Source organism: Aulonocara sp. 'chitande type north' Nkhata Bay, linkage group LG3 (genome assembly GCF_057382095.1).
Source record: "Aulonocara sp. 'chitande type north' Nkhata Bay isolate Kocher_YH1m ecotype deep benthic linkage group LG3, A_spYH_male_GT1.1, whole genome shotgun sequence".
Lineage (NCBI taxonomy): Eukaryota > Metazoa > Chordata > Actinopteri > Cichliformes > Cichlidae > Aulonocara > Aulonocara sp. 'chitande type north' Nkhata Bay.
Window position 1 is genome coordinate 11489177 of NC_141346.1, and position 18423 is coordinate 11507599.

The window sequence follows — 18423 nt, forward strand, 5'->3', positions numbered from 1 at the left end:
AAGACCTATAGTAAACGTTTGACCTCTGTTATTGCCAACAAAGGTTATGTTACAAAGTATTGAGTTATATTTTTGTTATTGACCAAATACTTATTTTCCACCCTGATTTACGAATAAATTCTTTACAAATCCTACCATGTGGATTCATGGATTTTTTTTTTCACATTCTGTCTCTCACAGTTGAAGTGTACCTCTGGTGCAAATTACTGACCTCTGTCATCATTTTAGGTGGGGGAACTTGCACAATCAGTGGCTGACTAAATACTTTTTTGCCCCACTGTACATACATTGTAACCACAGCGGCCCTGGGGCGCACTGACAGAGGCGGGGCAAAATGAAAACAAACTACAAACTGCTGAGCTGTTGAACAGGCTGATCCAGCCTTTAGTCTGAGCTGCAGTCAGTCACACAAACGGGTTGAACAGGGTGTGTTCTGTGCAGCACCTGCATGTAAAACAGAAGCAAAGCTGTTCCTGTGAAATGAAAGTGAAAGCCTCTCTGAGCGTCTCCCTGTAGAAAATGGAGGCTGAGCTCAGTCAGATCACTCAGCCTGCAGACAAATGGAGGTGTGTTTGAGACGTGCAGATAAACAGTCAGCTTTGTGTCGGCCTCTGAGGGCTCAGGGCCGTCCTGATTTCATGTTATCAAGTGCATGACGGCTCTCTGCAGACACTTTGAGTCCTTATGCACATTTTCACGAGTCCTCATCTCTGTGGACCTGAAGGGATTACCCACAGTTCATAGTGCTGTGATGGTGAAAGCATTAAGAACAAGGATGGAAAATAAATAAATAAATAACCAAACTGAAGGTTCAGAGGAATGTAGCTCATCACAAATGCTTCATGATGAAGTTTTCACAATGATGAATAATTTGATTATTTTACAGTTTCTTCCTGTAAAGTTAGAGCCTGAAAACAGACAAAATCAAACAGTAAATGTCAGATCACACGACGAGGTCTGAGGCACCACGACAGTTAACATCACAGCAGAGGTGACAAAGTGCTTTCTGTGGCCTGTTTATCTTCAGTTCTTTGAATTTAATTAGACATTAATTTCATTAATTAGAATTAATTTCAGTACATTAAACATTAGCAGAAGGATGGAGGGCGTGCTATATGTATTTCTTGCACTTGCACAAACACAAACAGCAGCTCTTCTTGTTTTTGCCACTCAATCTAGAAGAGAATTTAGATCAAGAAATTTCCACGATCATTATGATTTGATTTGATTTTATAGGAAATGCAGTTTGACGTGTTTCCAATACTGAGGATGAGGATACACTATAAAAAATTTAAAGCTACTGTTAGTTTTCCTGTCTTGTAAAAAGTATAGTTTTTGTTCATGCACAGAAAATGAATATTTTTCAGATTTCAATGGACTTTCTGTCATTTTTGTTTTGTTTTGTTGGGGTTAAAACGATGCCACCTTAAAATGAAACTGAAAAATAAATATTGACATTAAGACAAGAAAAAAGTTTTCACACTTACATCTTTTTTTTCTTTTTTGCTTACAGTTTTTTTTTCAGTTTCAGTTTGCTGGCACTGTTTTGGCGTCTGGGGGCACGATTGTTAATAACAAACACACAAATATTACATCTTTTGAATCTGTGATGACATGTGACAATATGATGAAGTTCACATGATGTAGCTTCTCTGCCAACAACACAAATGAAAGAATAAATAATTTAAACCAAAGTAAGAGTTTATTGTTCAAATACAGAGACACTCTCACACTGACCTTTGTTGTTTGTTCTCTGTCCTTCATACAAACATTTGGGGCTTACAGACTCTGTGAACACTGAGTTTTCAGGCTTTTCTAATGCTGTGTGAGCAGCAGGAAAATACAATCAGAGCATAAACACACATACATACAAGGTCAAAGACGAGTAGCTACACTTTTTAAACGCAATAACTGATCACTGATGTGAAGTCAGCGAGTACCGAGGTGAACTTTTCTTATCTTTGAGATCTATTGAAACAACTACATTAAATCATACTGCTGAGTGACAACAATAGCGTTATCTAAGGTTAGAGGGTTACCTAGGCAACCAGGGATGTGCATAACCATCTGTCAGCTACAAATTGATGCATGAACGATGGGATGAGTTCATACTTGGATGTAATTTTAGTGAAACAGCTGATCGAGGATTAGTGTTGTTGAGGTTTTGTGGTCCACAGCTCACACTCACATAATGAGGTCATATTTGATCTTATAAACAAAAACACTGATCCCAGGTCTGTAACACTGTTCATGGATACTGAGGGTAAACAACACACACAGCTCACAAAGATAAAGAGAAAACTGAAACCAGATCTTGATGATTGAAAGATTCAGGTGTGAAAAACTTCATAAATATGTCATCTGAGCTCAAAATGATGTAACTACAGTCAGTGGAAACAAAACCATCAAAGTGAAAAATGTTCAAGTGTTGATTTCATTTGTTTGAAGAGTTAAAAGTAGGCGTGCACAACAAAATGTCTCAGTGAGCTGTGTCACACTCAAAGTCAGAGCTTTCTGTGTCAGAAAGAGGCTAAATCACCATGGTAACTGATGGTGAAAGATCACCTGGTCAGGAGCATTTCATGTTCAGAGTTTTGTTTTTAAATCAGCTGTTAGAGCCACGTTTTCACTGTGATGTCGATTCTCTGCTGGAGGAAATGTTTCATATGTGCAGCTTGTTAAACTGTAACTTGCTGAAGCCACTGAGTGAAGCTAAACTGCACATCACACTGTTACAATGTACCTGTATTCATGTAGTGGAGACATTAGTGAAGTTATCAGTGAGTAACGTCTCTGATTGGACTGGGTGGCGCTCACAGGGACCATTTTGTGTAGAAGAAAAGTCACATGATACATGAAACGCTCCTTTTCATCTGAGCGTGCTCAGAGCCTGAAGCAGAGAAAGGTGATAATCACCAAGGTGATACCTGCTGTCTCTGACTGCAGTTTCAGGTTTAGTTGAGCCAGCTAACACAAAGAAAGCCTGACTGTGTTGAAGTTGATTTGTAGTCACAGCCCTCTGGATGTTCCAGTTACTATGAAATGTAAAGACTGTTTTTAAAGATGAAACTCGTCCACTGAGATGAGCTGTCAGCAAAAACAGAAGCAGCCATTAAAGATAAAACTGAAATAAACCTACAGTGCTGTGGGCCTGCTGTCTGTGCTCAGTTCATCTGTTTCTGCAGGATTTTAAACACTGACAACACCCAGAACTCTGAACAGCAGCGGCAGACTCAAAGCTGGAAAAACCTCTGAGACATTTTAAACCTGCTGCACTTAAACAGGAGGCTGGTTTGTTTCCACTCTCTGCTGTTGTTTATGTTTTCTGTAGATCAAAAAACCAACAACAGCAACAAGAAGCAGAGCAGAAACTGACAGACCAACAATCAGTCCAACAGATCCATCCTCCTTCTCTTTGTCTTCATCCTTCTCTTGTCCTCCTGTCTGACCTGCAGGTGAGAAACAGCTGTGAGGTGTCAGGTAGGTGATGAGTGAAGAACAGAACAGAATCCATTTGCTCTTCAAACTGCTGTCAGACATTATCTACTGCACTCTGATCACATCACTCAGACCAGCTGCTTTCTACAAAGTCTCATCAACAACATCTTTAGAAACAAACATCAACAACCAGGAAGCAGCTTCACCTCTGATCACACACACACTCAACTCTACTCACTCACCTGGAGGAACAACATGAAGGTGGATGCTGCTGATGAACTTCCATGAGCGTGTTTCTTCCATGAAGACACGACACTCATATGTTCCACTATCAGCAGTGTTCACATCCTTCAGAATCAAAGACACGTCTCCATCCTTCATCTGTCTGTCCTGCAGATCCACCCGGTTCTTAAAAGATGGATGCTGGTTGGCTGGAACAAAGTGACCGTCCCGGAACACAAGCACATATTCATCTCTCAGGTCAGCTCTGCTCCACTCTAAAATAATGATGTTGTTGTTTGCAGCTCGACATGTCAGAGTGACGTCCTGTCCAGACTCAGCTGTGATGGTTTTCTGGTCTGAAAGAGGAAACAACACAGAGCAGAGAGGTTAAAGGTCAAAGTACAATTGTTCACTTCTACAGCAGCCAATCAGAAACACACAATAAAAGATTGTCTTCTGTTATTAGATGATGATCTTTGATTGTGTTTCTTCTTGTGTCCCTTCAGGCGTCACCACAGCGAGTCTTCTCCTCCTCCTCACCTGATCCCGAGCATCTTCATCAGGGCTGATTTGTGACAGAAGGACAGCAGCAAGAGTGAAAGGGAAGGTTTGAAGATGGCAGTGAGCTGCTGTCATGTTTGCTTTGGAGACTCTGACACAAAGACAGGAGGCCGAGCTGAACATGTTCAGATTTTCATTGAGAGCAGAATGGAGGAGATTATGAACGAGTTCATCAGAGGGAAGCTCAGGCTGAGACGTTTGGAGACAAAGTTCATGAGCAAAGACTGAGACGGATGAAAAACATCATCTGAAAAACAAATCTTTGGTTTTAGAATCTGTTAGTTTGATAAAATGTTGTTGATGGACGAGTTCATTGAGACTCTGGATGTCTGTCAGACTGAGTCACTGCTTTTTATTGTAACAGCTGTACTGATGCTCCTGAATCTGGCCTCTGACACAAACCTCCAAACAGTAAGAATGAAAAAAGAATAAAACTATTAAAACTCTTCAAGCAATAAATAATCAAACCTGAAAAAGAAGAAAATCATCTGGAAACTAAACTGAACTAAACACAAAAAGTCCAAATGGAATAAAAACTCAAACTAATGAGAAAAAACTACAATAACTCTGTTCCACAAACAACAACATGTGCTGATAATAAGTGAACAACATGTGTGAGAGAAAGCAGCCTCTCATTATAAGACACTGTGAGTCTCTGCATGCTGCCTTTATGGAGCTACAGCTGTTTGTATACACTGAACAAGAAGCTTTGTAGCTGCATCCTGACTCCTGACACTACAACACATCACACTGACACACACATTACACTTCTTTGTGTCTGTGCTGCAAACTGCACCAACACACAGACTCCACCCAGCTTTGTGTCGATCGCAACACTGAATGAGTAATAAACTACTTCTTAGAGAAATATAATCAGCATGTAAACCAGACTGAGACTCTTTATCTCAGAAATAAACTCAGTTTAGTTTCTATCAGTTAAATCTCACCTGCAGAGACGAACAGGACAAACATCAGCGTGGAGCAGAGTGACGCAGTTACAGCAGACATGTCCGTGTTCTCTGTTTCTGCTGATCTGACTCTTAGTTTGTCCTAAATGTCTGAGTCTGTTGGTATTTTCACTGAACAACTGAACCTGAGTTTAAACCTGAACACATCAGATTACATTTAAGGTTTAAATAAAGTTAAAGCTGCGGTTCAAACTCTTCCGTGTCTCGTGAGGACGTGGCGTTAGAGTGACGTTTGGTAGGTTGGACTGAGGATGCGCAGAAATAAGTGCGTCACAACAAACGAGGCGAAGTAGAAAAGTTTTAGTGTTCAGTTGTTGAACGATCTCCACAGAACAAAATCAGAACCTCTCATGTGTCGTCATGTAGGAACAGTTTGTGTTTCAGTCTTTGAAGCAGAAGAACGTTTTGTTTCTGACGGCAGTTTGATTCTTGTTTCATCGTCACAAACAGAAAAACTGAAATAATATGAAAATAAGTCTCAGGGAAATATTTTTACTGTGCAGCCAAAACTTCCTGTTTTATCTCAGAGTTAAATCTCACCTGCAGAGACGAACAGGACAAACATCAGCGTGGAGCAGAGCGACGCAGTTACAGCAGACATGTCCGTGTTCTCTGTTTCTGCTCATCTGACTCTTAGTTTGTTCTAAATGTCTGAGTCTGTTGGTGTTTTCACTGAATAACTGAACCTGAGTTTAAACCTGAACACATCCGATCAGATTAAAGGTTTAAATAAATCTGAATGTCACTGAGGGTTAGAGCTGATCTGTTGTTCAGCTGCTCGTTTAAACTCAACACTTTGAAGATGCTTTGAAAGTCTGATATGTTCGACCAATATAATTTGAATTTTCTACCAATGATCTTTCAGGCTTTTCATGGTTAACATCCACTGAAAATGAAATTATATTTTAAATTTAGTTTCACTCGTTTTTGTAGTTTCTGTTCAAATATTTTTGTGGGTTGATGTTAACCAAACGTTAACCAAGAAAACTGAAACGTTTTACCTAAAAAACTGAAAATCTCTGTTCTTTATGGAGAACCAGTGAGTCCTACTTCCTGTGTCTAGTTTTACTTCGTCTGTCTCGTCCTCTGTGATTGGCCCATGAAGGTTATAGTTTCAGATGGTGATGAGTAGATGACACATGGAGTGTGTGGCACATTCACTTTGCTGTGTTGACACTGTGTTGGTGTGACACTGAAGGGCGATTAATTAATAATTGCCAACAACCTGGATAAAGAGTGTGAGACTAAACTTGGGTGATTCATTCTGACAGCTCTGTACTGTACTGTGTTACACGAGCGCTGATGGCTCACGTCTGCTTGTAGATCAGCTGATCACAGCCTGGAAACAGCTGGAGCTCACAAAACAAATGATTCCGACTTATTTCTTTATCCCTGCTGCACTCAGTCGTAGAGTTCCTCTACCTGCCACATCCACTTTAACCCCAGACTACCTTTTACTGAGTACTACGGTAGGACCTGAGTACTTTTCAGAGCCTATAGTTTTCATTTTTACTTCAGTAAAGAAGTTTAATGAGTACTTCAGCTATTACCGGAGTATTTGTACAGCTTGAGTATCTGTACTTCTTAACTACAGATTTTTTTTTTTTACTTTTCTCCCTTTGAAAGTGTCTAATTATCAGTAATTATCTATTATTTACTGAATAATATGTAGAATATAAAGCAGAAGCTGTGGATGACTTACTGTAGTCAGTTCAGGAGAATCCTCAGAGTTTCTGCTCCTCATCATGATGGAAACATGAAAACATGTTGATGCTCTTTGAGCTGGAATCAGTCCAAAGCAGCCGTGAGTGTGAACCAACAGACACCATTATAATAACTCTGACACGAATCCTGATAGAAATCCTGCTCACTGACCTCTCTAACTGTAACTCTGTCACTGACACATCTGCCAACATCTGTTCCTGTAACAGCTCAGAGGAGTTCAGCACTTTCTTTCAGATTATAATCAGAAAAATCAGAACAGGAGGAGCGTTTTTGTAAATGTGGCTGAAAGCAGCAAGGCAAGTTTATTTATATAAGTTCATTTATATAGCACAATTCAACAACAAGGTGATTCAAAGTGCTTTACAGAGACATTAAAAAACAAAAACAATAAAAAGCATGATTTAAAAAAACTGTAGATAAAATCAGAACAATAGATAAAATCAGTAGTTAAAATGTTAGTTTTGAAATTTAAGCTTAAAAGTGTGGATTTGGTGCTTTATTCAAATGCAGCTGAGAACAGGTGAGTCTTCAACCTGGATTTAAATAAACTGAGTGCTTCAGCTGATCTGAGGCTTTCTGGGAGTTTGTTCCAGATATAAGGAGCATAAAAGCTGAATGCAGCTTCTCCGTGTCTGGTTCTGACTCTGGGAACTGATAAAAGACCGGATCCAGATGACCTGAGGGATCTGGAAGGTTCATACTGGGTCAGGAGGTCACTGATGTATTTTGGTCCTAAACCATTCAGAGCTTTATAGACCAGCATCAGAACTTTAAAGTCTATCCTCTGACGGACAGGCAGCCAGTGTAAAGACCTCAGAGCTGGACTGATGTGGTCCACTTTTTTGGTCTTAGTGAGGACTCGAGCAGCAGAGTTCTGAATGAGCTGTAGTTGTCTGACTGATTTTTTAGGTAGACCTGTAAAGATGCTGTTACAGTAATCAAGCCTACTAAAGATGAATGCATGGACTAGTTTTTCCAGGTCCTGTTGAGACATCAGATCTTTTATCCTTGATATATTCTTGAGGTGATAGTAAGCTGACTTTGTTATTGTCTTAATGTGTTTTTCTAAGTTTAGGTCTGCATCCATCACTACACCCAAATTTCTCGCCTGGTTTGTGGTTTTTAGGTGTATAGATTGAAGTTCTCTGGTGACCTGTAATCGTTTTTCTTTGGCACCAAAGACTATTACTTCAGTTTTGTTTTTGTTTAGCTGGAGAAAATTGTGGCACAACCAGTCATTAATTTCCTCAATGCATTTACCAAGAGCCTGTACAGGGCCTCGGTCTCCTGGTGACATTGTGATATATATTTGTGTGTCATCTGCATAGCTGTGGTACTTTATTTTGTTGTTCTTTATAATCTGTGCCAGTGGGAGCATGTAGATGTTAAACAGAAGGGGTCCCAAGATGGAACCTTGGGGAACTCCACATGTGATACTTGTCTGCTCAGATGTGAAGTTACCTATTGATACAAAGTATTTTCTGTTTTCTAAGTATGTTTTGAACCAGTTTAGTACAGTTCCTGAAAGACCTGGCCAGTTCTCCAGTCGTTTGAGTAATATGCTGTGGTCAACTGTATCAAATGCTGCACTGAGATCCAGTAAAACTAAGACTGACATTGTTCCACTGTCTGTATTCAGACATATGTCATTAAACACTTTGGTCAGAGCGGTTTCAGTGCTGTGGTTCTGTCTAAAACCTGACTGGAAGGCATCGTAGCAGTTATTCTGTTTTAAGAAGTAATTGAGCTGTTGAGAAACTGCTTTTTCAATGATCTCACTTACAAATGGGAGATTTGAGATCGGCCTGTAGTTTTTCATTTGTGTCTTGTCAAGATTGTCCTTTTTCAGTATAGGTTTTATTACAGCAGTTTTTAGTGGTTCCGGAAACACACCTGACATTAAGGAAAAGTTGACGATCTGTAACAGGTCTGACTCCAAAGTCTTTGAGACCTTTTTGAAAAAACTTGTTGGCAGGACATCTAAACAGCAGGAGGAGGAGTTCAGTTTACCTAAGATGTCCTCCAGGTCTTTGCTGTTAATCGGGTGAAACTGTTTCATGGTGTTTAAACAGTTTTTCGGTGGACACAGTACATATCCTGGATCTGCTGTTGATGTACCAATTGCTTGTCTAATCTTTTGGATTTTTTCTGTGAAGAATTTGGCAAAGTCATTGCAGGCCATGGTCGAATGAAGTTCAAGCTCAGCTTTCCTACACTCTCTTTTTTCATTTTTCACCAGTGTGGAGTTTCTCCATGGAGACTTTTTCCTTCCAGAGATAACCTTCACCTTAATGGGAGCAATAGTGTCCATTACATTTAACATGTTAGCATTGAAGCTATTGACGAGCTCATTGACTGAACCTCTGGACAGGTCAGGTGTTAATGGGAAGACCTGGTTAAAGATCTCACTACTGTGTTCAGTTATACACCGTTTTGTGATCACGGCTGTTGATATATTTATGTGGGCTGAGATTTTACTTTCAAAGAAAACACAGTAATGATCAGACACGCCCACATCAGACACAGTAACCTTTGAAATGCTCAGGCCCTTGGAGATCAGTAGGTCAAGAGTGTGTCCTCTATTATGTGTGGCCTCTGTTACATGCTGAGTCAGCCCAAAGTTGCCCAGAGTGTTACTCAGGTCTTTAGTCCCTTTGTCCTGAGGGTTGTCCACATGGATGTTAAAATCCCCAACAATAATTACACAGTCGAAATCAACACAGATCACAGACAGCAGTTCACTGAGGTCATTAAAAAAAGTCTGTGCAGTATTTGGGAGGCCTGGAAACATTAAGAAACACAACTTTGGATGGGGCCTTCAGCTGTAAAGCCACATATTCAAAAGATAGCTGCTTACATCGAAATGATTCATAAAATAAGACAGCAAAATAATTATTCTGTCCTGATTTTAGTTTTTATAAAAAAAAGAAAAAAATCCTCAGGAATAAAAACTGAATATAAATAAATAATAAGTAAAATATATTACATATAATCAACACACCGTACTAAATGAAAGTTTATATAAATCACATTTATAACAAATAAATTCTAATCAGAAGCCTCTTTATGATTATGATTTCCCCACCATCAAATAAAACAGAAGAGATAAATGCTGATTATAGATCTTCTTTTGTTGTTGTTCCTTAAATTATTTATTTATTTAAAATATTCTGGAAACATCCAGAGGATGTGTTTTAGTTACATTTTTGGTCATGTGTTTTTTAAAACTTTATTTAAATTGAATGTTTTTCTCAATAATTACTCCAAGGTTTTTTTTTGTCCAAATGTCAGCATGTTGTTGTCATAGTAACAATGTCAGTCAGTGTACTTACTGCTTTCCTTGGGTTACTGTGTCTATAACATAGCTAGCATTGTTTTATCCTATTGAACAGAAATGAGGCATCTTTGGCACAATTTTGGTTTTAGATGCTGTGATTTGAAGCATTGGGTTTTGCATTATGTCCACTGACATTTTTACATGGTGTTCAAAATTACTGCCCAAATATCTGCCCAGAGATGTATGCAACACAAAAAATGACTTCCCCATTCAAGCACCAATGCCACAGCAAGTTTTACAGTTTCACCAAAACAAAATGTTTTATTTGTCTTTAGAGGAACATCAGAGGGACACATCTAACACAACAAACAAAGCCTTGTAGAAAGGAAACAAAAATGACGTAAAAGGCTTCCCACTCCTACAGCTACAAAAATGTATAATTAATTACAATAATAATAATTTCTACAAAAAACTAATTTAGCTCTTCTAGATGCAGAAACTTCATCACACAAGTAAGCACAGCCTGATTGGAAATGGGGCATAGGTAGGGACAACCAGTCTTGTAGTCGTCCCCATTCAATCTCCAACCGATGATCACCTTCCAGCTGGAACTTACATAACCATAAAGGAAAGGAAAGGAAAAACTCAATGCATCATGGGAATCCCCGGCAGCCTACGTCTACTGCAGCATAACTAAGGGAGGATTCAGGGTCACCTGGTCCAGCCCTAACTATATGCTTTAGCAAAAAGGAAAGTTTTAAGCCTAATCTTGAAAGTAAGATAACAAAAGTGTAAAAGTTCAAGACCAACAAAATCAAGGCACTGTTGAAATTTCCCACATGTGGGACTAATAAAGATGCTCTTATCGTTACTGTATAACCACAGGTTCACTTCACATTTGGTAGAATATAAAAGGACAAAGCTGGACAATTGTCATCACATTTCTCATTAGTTGCTGTTAGCACAGGCACACAAAGAAAGCAGAGCTTTAGCTTTAGCTCCCTACATCACTTTTAAGCCTGGATGTTGAGGCTTTTGCTTCCTCTCAGCTGTGATGACATCTCTGTCTGCTCCATCTCACCCAACATCATCCATCTGACCTGATGCTACCTGACAAACTGAAGATAAAATATTAAATTCATTTTGCATCACTTACATTTAAAATACATTTAAGGTGGATTTCTTAAAAGGGAAGGGACTGACCTGACTGTTGTGTCGAGACAGGTATGAAGGGAGTTAAATCCAGTCTTATACTACGGACGTGTTTGGTTTTGGTCTGTAATACGTTGAGTTTATTATCTATAAGTTAACATAGCAAATCCTCCATCCAGAGGCTAAAGTGATATCAGAGCTAGACTACTTTAAGTGGAAACAGATGATCGTCTGAGCCTTAAATGAAATAAGGTTAAAAAGAAATGCTGCTATCGACAGTGTTAGGCAGTGAGCTCTGTTATACCATATTTTTTAATTTTCTTTATTATTATTATATTATAGTGTTATTACCTTCCTGTTACTTCATAATAGAATGACAGTTAATGGTAAAAGTCTTGAATAGTTTTGAATTTATTTTTCCATGATCACATTTCATTCAATCACTCGTGGACTTGTGTGAATGTTACATGTATTATTTTCACCCGTGGATTTACAGACACTGTTTTATCAAGTTTTACTTGATGTCCAACTGATAAAATCACTGACAGACAACAGAAGCAGGAGCTCAGAGAGAAATTCAATTCAACTTTATTTATAAAGAGACAAATCACAACGTTTGGTTTTATTTTACAGAAACTTCAAACTAAACCAAATTCAGGACGTGTATTAAACCTCCAGCTGATCCCTGTCTGCTGTTCACTCCCTTTGATTTCTGTTACCAGCATCATCTCATGTTCCCCAGGTTCACTGACAACGCTGAAACCACCAGCGGGAGACTAAGAGTGCTGATTTAAAAAGATTCAGACATTTTATTTTGCTGCAGCTCAACATGAGGCTGGATCCTGATTCTTTGTTGTTTTTGTTTTCTCTACATCAAGAAAACAGCAGCAACAAGAAGCACAGCAGGAACTGACAGGCTGACCTTCAGTCCAACAGATCCTCCTGTGTGACCTGCAGGTGAGAAACAGCTGTGAGGTGTCAGGTAGGTGATGATGAAGAACAGAACAGAATCCATTTGCTCTTCAAACTGCTGTCAGACATTATCTGCTGCACTCTGATCACATGACTCAGACCAGCTGCTTTCTACAAAGTCTCATCAGCAACATCTTTACAAACCAACATCAGATTGTGTGTTTTGTGGTCTAAAGTTTTGTGCCTCTGGTTTCTCATTGGCTCACACTCTTGCAGAGCCGTAACACGCACATGAATGAGAGGTGGTGAGTGTAGTTCCTGTTAACAGGGTATTGCAGAGCATCCCGCTAATTGCCGAATTTACTTTTGTCTGTCATATTTATGATGAAAAACAAATGTAATCAAATTAGATATTGATATTTTCATATGGGAATTGATCCTGCAACATGAAACGCTGGGATTGGAAGTTCAGCATCGCTCCGCACATCATACCTGTGAGATGACAGACAGCAGTGTGGAGGAGAGTGCGACACAAAAACACAGAAATATGACTGACAGCTGCAAACGAAGCAGCATCTGCTGCAGGTGAAAGATATTGGGACTAGCAGAGCAGAGTGGCTTCACTGTAAAACAAAATTAGCAGTGAGTGTGAAAAGTTTCTGTGTGTGGAGTTCAACACCGTCCACTCAGAAGCTGCATCACTGGATGGTAGATTTAAAAAGCTTGCATTCAGTGACAACAGAGCTGTTGATGAGGCACTTCAGAGAATAACTGCAGCAGCAAAGTGCACTCCCACCCAGCTCCACCATTACAGGGCCAAGTGAAGGAGGAGCCACAGACGTCTGCTGTGTGGAGCCTCTTTGATGAAAGAGCTACAGGAGATGCTGCAAAGAGAAATACTACAGCTGATGTTATGATGGAGATGAAATGTTATCTTGAGGAGCCCCTCATCCAACAAGGAGAAGGCCCACAGAGCTGGTGGGAGGCCAAGGCCACAGTCTTTCCCTACCTGTTGAAGGTGATGGAGGGGAGACTGTGCATTGTGGCAACATCTGTTCCTTTGGAGGGTCTTCTCAAAAACTGGGCAGATACTAAGGAGAAACCACATCAGCCCATCCAAGCTGAGGCAGCTGGTTTTTCTGAATGTCGACCTGCACTGAGGACAAACTGTTTGGCTGCTGAGTTTGGTTCTGTTCTGTGGATTTGTTTACAGTGGGGCTTTTTGTGCTGAATTAAACTTAAAGGTTTGAGTAAAATATTAAAAAACAGTAAGAATGCCTGCTTTTGTAACAGAACAAAAACACAAAATTAGGCAATTATAAGGCTTTTCATAAAAACACTACATGCAAAAGGGTTTGTCAGCACACAAAGCATTCACATTTGCCAAGTAAAGCTAAAGTATGAGGCTACAGAGGATAATAACTTAAGAGACATTTGGGAGCCACGAGACGTGCAAGATAATCCAGAGCTTAGATCTAAATAAGGAAGTCTTAACTCAGTAATGGAGAATATCCTCACACATTAAGAAGCACCGAGGGAGGGAAGTCCTTCATTACTCTGTCAGTCAGGTAGGTGATCAGTGAAGAACAGCACAGAATCTATGTACCTGCATGTTCAGCTCAATTTGTGGATGCAATAAGAAGTAAAGTGAGAGTGATCAGCTTACCAGTGACTGTGATATTAACCAGGTTACTGATGGCACCATTACTGGACTCACACCAGTAAACTCCGGTGTCGTGAGGCACCAGCGTACTGATTGAACATGATTGATCACGTTGCTGTTGTCCCCGCCCATCTCCACACTCAGCCCTCTGCAGTTTGCTTGTGTTTCTCCTCACAGTCCAATCAGAAAAGCTTTGGTCCTCCTCACAGATTACAGTCACAACATCTCCCTCAGAGAAATCAGAGCTGTTGGGACTCACGATCAGACGAGCTGCGAGGAAGAAGAGAGGTTAGATATCACTCACGACTGAACTTCTGGGACCGCTCCGCCCCCTGGTGGCCTGATTTGATAGTGAAAAATTATTTTCTACCAGGCTGATGTAATAAAGCTGTGGAATCAGGACTGAGGTTTCGGGCATTTCCCCTCGGCTATTTGCAAGTAAGAAGAGCAAACATCTGAAGAGGCACAAGCTCCAACATTTTAGTAATATGAAGAACAACTTTGTTGCCTGACCAGCACGTTGTGGCCTGCAGCCTTCATAGGTTTAAGGTTTAAAAACATTTTTAGGATTATTTGGTTCAGTGGAAACTACTGCTACTGACAGTGAAAACATTTGCAGACCTTTTCAGAGGATGAGCATTTGTTCGAGGGTCCACTTTCTGCCCTGAGCCTGGTTCTGCCGGAGGTTTCTTCCTGTTAAAAGGGAGTTTTTCCTTCCCACTGTTGCCAAAGTGCTTGCTCATAGGGGGTCATATGATTGTTGGGTTTTTCTCTGTATCTATGAAGCGCCTTGAGGCGACTTTTGTTATGATTTGGCGCTATATAAATAAAATTGAATTGAATTGAATTCTTCCAGCTCTTCATTTCTGTGTATGCACAGGATTCTCTCCCTTTCCTCTCCTTTCACTGGTGGGTGAGAGGAAGTGGGCAAATTCTACAAATGTCATTTAAAGATTAAACGACTCACTACATGTTAGCTAGATAACACACATGTCTTAAAGATATAAAGACCTGGATGGCCGCTAACTTTCTGCTTCTTAATTCAGATAAAACTGAGGTTATTGTACTCGGCCCTGAAAATCTTAGTAATATCGTATCTAAGCAGATTCTTACTCTGACATTGTTGGGGATCACTCCTGAATTTACTTAAGCCTTAGAAAAGTAAAGTAGCCTAACAAAGTAGCTAAAATCGTGGACGTACAGCATTTGGACAGAGAGAGTGATATTAATTTTCTTTGCAAACAAACAAGAATCTTCAGGGTGCAATGTGTGCTGGGCAGCAGCCAGGAGCGAGGTCTCTGGTGAACCAATCCCTCGCTACAGATTCTAGCGAAGGGACGAGGCGTGTCACATCTCTGGTGGGGATGGAGCCTCAGTGCTTCTTTTAATATCTCTGAGCTTTCCCAATCACAACTATCTCTACTGAACTTTGGCTCCGTCTAAACAGTTCTTTGAATTACTTACTAAAACAATATATGACAGTAATGAGAAAGTGGCCACTTTCATGAGTAAATCATGTAAGCCTTATAAGATTTACTTATATGTAGTCTATGTTGTGGTTCTACTGGTGTTACTGGTTCTGCTGGTGAGACGATGTGTTCACAGGAAACTTGAAGGTTTGTACATATTCATTCTTATTCATCGTGGTATTTTGTTTCCATTCTGTCATCATAATTTGGTCCATTTAGATTCTTAAATCATAAAAGTGTTTACTTTAACTCATTTCAGCAGATGGAGAAGATGACATCACCAGTGACATCACAGTGTTGTGAAAGCATCAAATCCTCAACAACCTCCAGTCAAAGAAACCAGAGATGGAGGTTTGTGTGTTCACCCAGGTGTCATCCACATACCTGAACCAATGACTTGGTGGTGTTTCAGGGTAGGATAGCAAAGCCCTCTTTCCCACGTCTTCCATATACAAGTTGCCCACAATGGGTGAAACTGGGGAGCCCACGGCACACCCACGTTCCTGCCTGTAGAACTGACCCTTGTATGTGAAACAGGTGGAATTAAGACACAGTTTCAAAAGCAAGCACACCTGGTCCAACAGCCTTGTCTTGTTCTAACTGCTTCAGACAGTCTGTCACCCTCGTCCTGTGACCACTTCCTGGGTCTCTTTCAGTCTTCAAATATAAAGTTTTTACAGCTTATAGATTTTAAGTTCTGCTCCAATTATTTGGGTAAAGATAATAAACACTTTGATGGTCAATAAGTGAAAGTGAAAATGTGATAAACGAATAATATAATTAATAAATAATAAATAATTATATTTTTTGATAAGTGAAGTTCACTGAACTGAAAGGAAATTTTGGTTTGATGATGGTTGACATGTTTTCCAAATAGAAGTTTTTCCTCTAGTGAGGAGATGCAGGTGCAGCAGAGCATTGCTGGAAGAAATGATCCCAAGGGTGGAATCTCCTGAGAAATCTTCAGAGACCCAGCGAGAAGTAGGGACCATAGCTGACAGCCCAGGCAGGGGTTGAGGTCAAAGGTCATGCTGTTTGGGGACCTACTGGTCATCATGAGAAGATTCTGGAACCACAGCAATGACCATAAAGCTGCACTGGATGGAGAGCTGTGCCACGGGGCTTTCCAGAGGTAATCACGAGGAGATCGTGGACAACAGATGGAGATCTGAAGGATGAGGGGAGCGTTCCAAGCTCCAATCGACAGTGCAGAGAGGAAGTTCAAGGATGGCATCATGATTCTGTGAACAGAAAGCAGAAGCTATGGTGGTGACGGGGAATGACTGACAGCAGTTTCCTATGAACATCACCTAATGCTGTGTCACTGTGCTATGCATGCTTTGACACTCTGAAGAGGGTCTTCCTTTGTGTCATTGTTGTTGTCATTTGCATCATGAACAAGACTGCTGAAGTGACTCAACAGGTGGGGTTACAACAGCAGTAAAATCATTGAATCCAATACCCTTTCCAAAAAAGGTTTTCTGCAGAGACGAAAGGACAATAGAGGAGTCATAAGTATCCCCCACAGGAAGAATGCATGAAATGAGGTGATGAGGGTTGATAGAGGCCATAAAACAGGAGTGCTGACAAAGGCCTGCAGCCTTGAAGATAACTGAAAGCCACATTGACAAACAGCAAAACTAACTGGTGTGTTTGTTATACCCATGTCTGCATACATTTGGACTCTGGTCATATGGACAGTGATAGAAACAACTGGAAGAGACATTTATGAAGCTCTGAGGAACTCAAACCACTCTGCATGTGTGATTTACACACCTGGAGGAGATGCACCACAAAGCTGGAACGATTTTGCAAATGTTAATTTCTATGTTTGACTGTTAGCATTCATTTGCTTACTTGGAGGGTGTCAATGGAAAATTGTATTTAGTAGTCAGTATAATCTTTTAGTGATATAAGTTTGCATATGGTAGAATGCTGCATGTAACATTCTAGGGTGTTCACCCCACATCCTAGGAGCATGAGAGAGGTCGTACCTTGTCTTATTGTTTTATGGTAGGATTAACGTAGCTATGTCTGTTTTAGTCTAAGTGCCTTTTGGTTTGATGAACTGCTGGACTTTGAGACCAGCAGGTTTAGCGAAGATCTTATGGGGCCACACTCTGACACCCCCCCCCCCCCCCCCCCCCCCCACACACACACACACACAATGAAGTATAAAATAAAGACCGGGGCAGTTTCTCAGGCGCGAGTCTCTCAGTCCGGAGACTGCCCTTGCTTGCAAGAAATTCTGTGTGTTTCTCTTCTCTGAGTCTTTGCTGAAGAAGTATTTTAGAATATATTCCTTAACAGAGAGAACGATGCTCGTCACAGTTCTCTCCCTCATGCACGAGCAACACAAAGAGCTCTGGTGACTTGCGTCTTGTCTTTGCCATTGTAGTAGAATTGTCTTGGCGTTCCAGCAATAGGTTTGTGCTAGATGAACGTATCAGCAACCTTCAAACATGTGTGGAGAATTCATTATTTCTTTGACAGATTCTTTAGTAAATAACAGAAAAAAGAAAGTAAGAGAAAAATCACCTGCACAAGTGCCGAGGTAGGTCTCCCTGCAGAATTGGTTTTCCCTTCATCAGGAGCAGCGCTGGGCTGTTTAAATCACGGACAAACAGGATCCTACAGTTGTTTATGTTTTTAAACCCATTTTGCACAGAGAAGCATTTTTGGAAAATGCATTGATAGTAATGTTGAATATTATTACACATCAAAAAAAATAACTACAGTAAAATAATCACATCGTGACGCCTCTGCCTTTCTAAATGGAGGGACAGTAACTGTGTGTGTATGTAAGCGTGTAAAACCTGAAGATGGTAAGATTAACAGTATTTTGTCTCTATCTGCCATTCTGCTATTCATCTCAACAATAACGTGGCGCACAGCGTGGCGTGAAAATAGCCACATGCAATGGAGCAAATTATGGGTGTGTGTGGTTGGAGGATGTGTTCATGCGCACAAAGGGGGGGTGGAAATTTTTCTTGTAAAACAAAGTTTGGGAACCACTGGTTTAAACGATGTTAGCTC

General features: G+C 40.3%; 1 protein-coding gene across 1 annotated transcript; it reads right to left on the reverse strand.

The window, feature by feature from the left end:
- Window positions 1–1540: 1540 nt before the first annotated feature.
- On the reverse strand, window positions 1541–16441 carry LOC147333955 (uncharacterized). Its single transcript, XM_086285856.1, has 5 exons — window positions 16387–16441; window positions 13922–14188; window positions 5730–5807; window positions 3681–4028; window positions 1541–3449 (listed from the first exon to the last, which is right to left on the reverse strand). Exons 1-5 carry the CDS (start codon window positions 16439–16441, stop codon window positions 3277–3279), a joined length of 921 nt encoding a protein of 306 aa, XP_086141982.1. The 3' UTR covers window positions 1541–3276.
- Between the last annotated feature and the right edge of the window lie 1982 nt (window positions 16442–18423).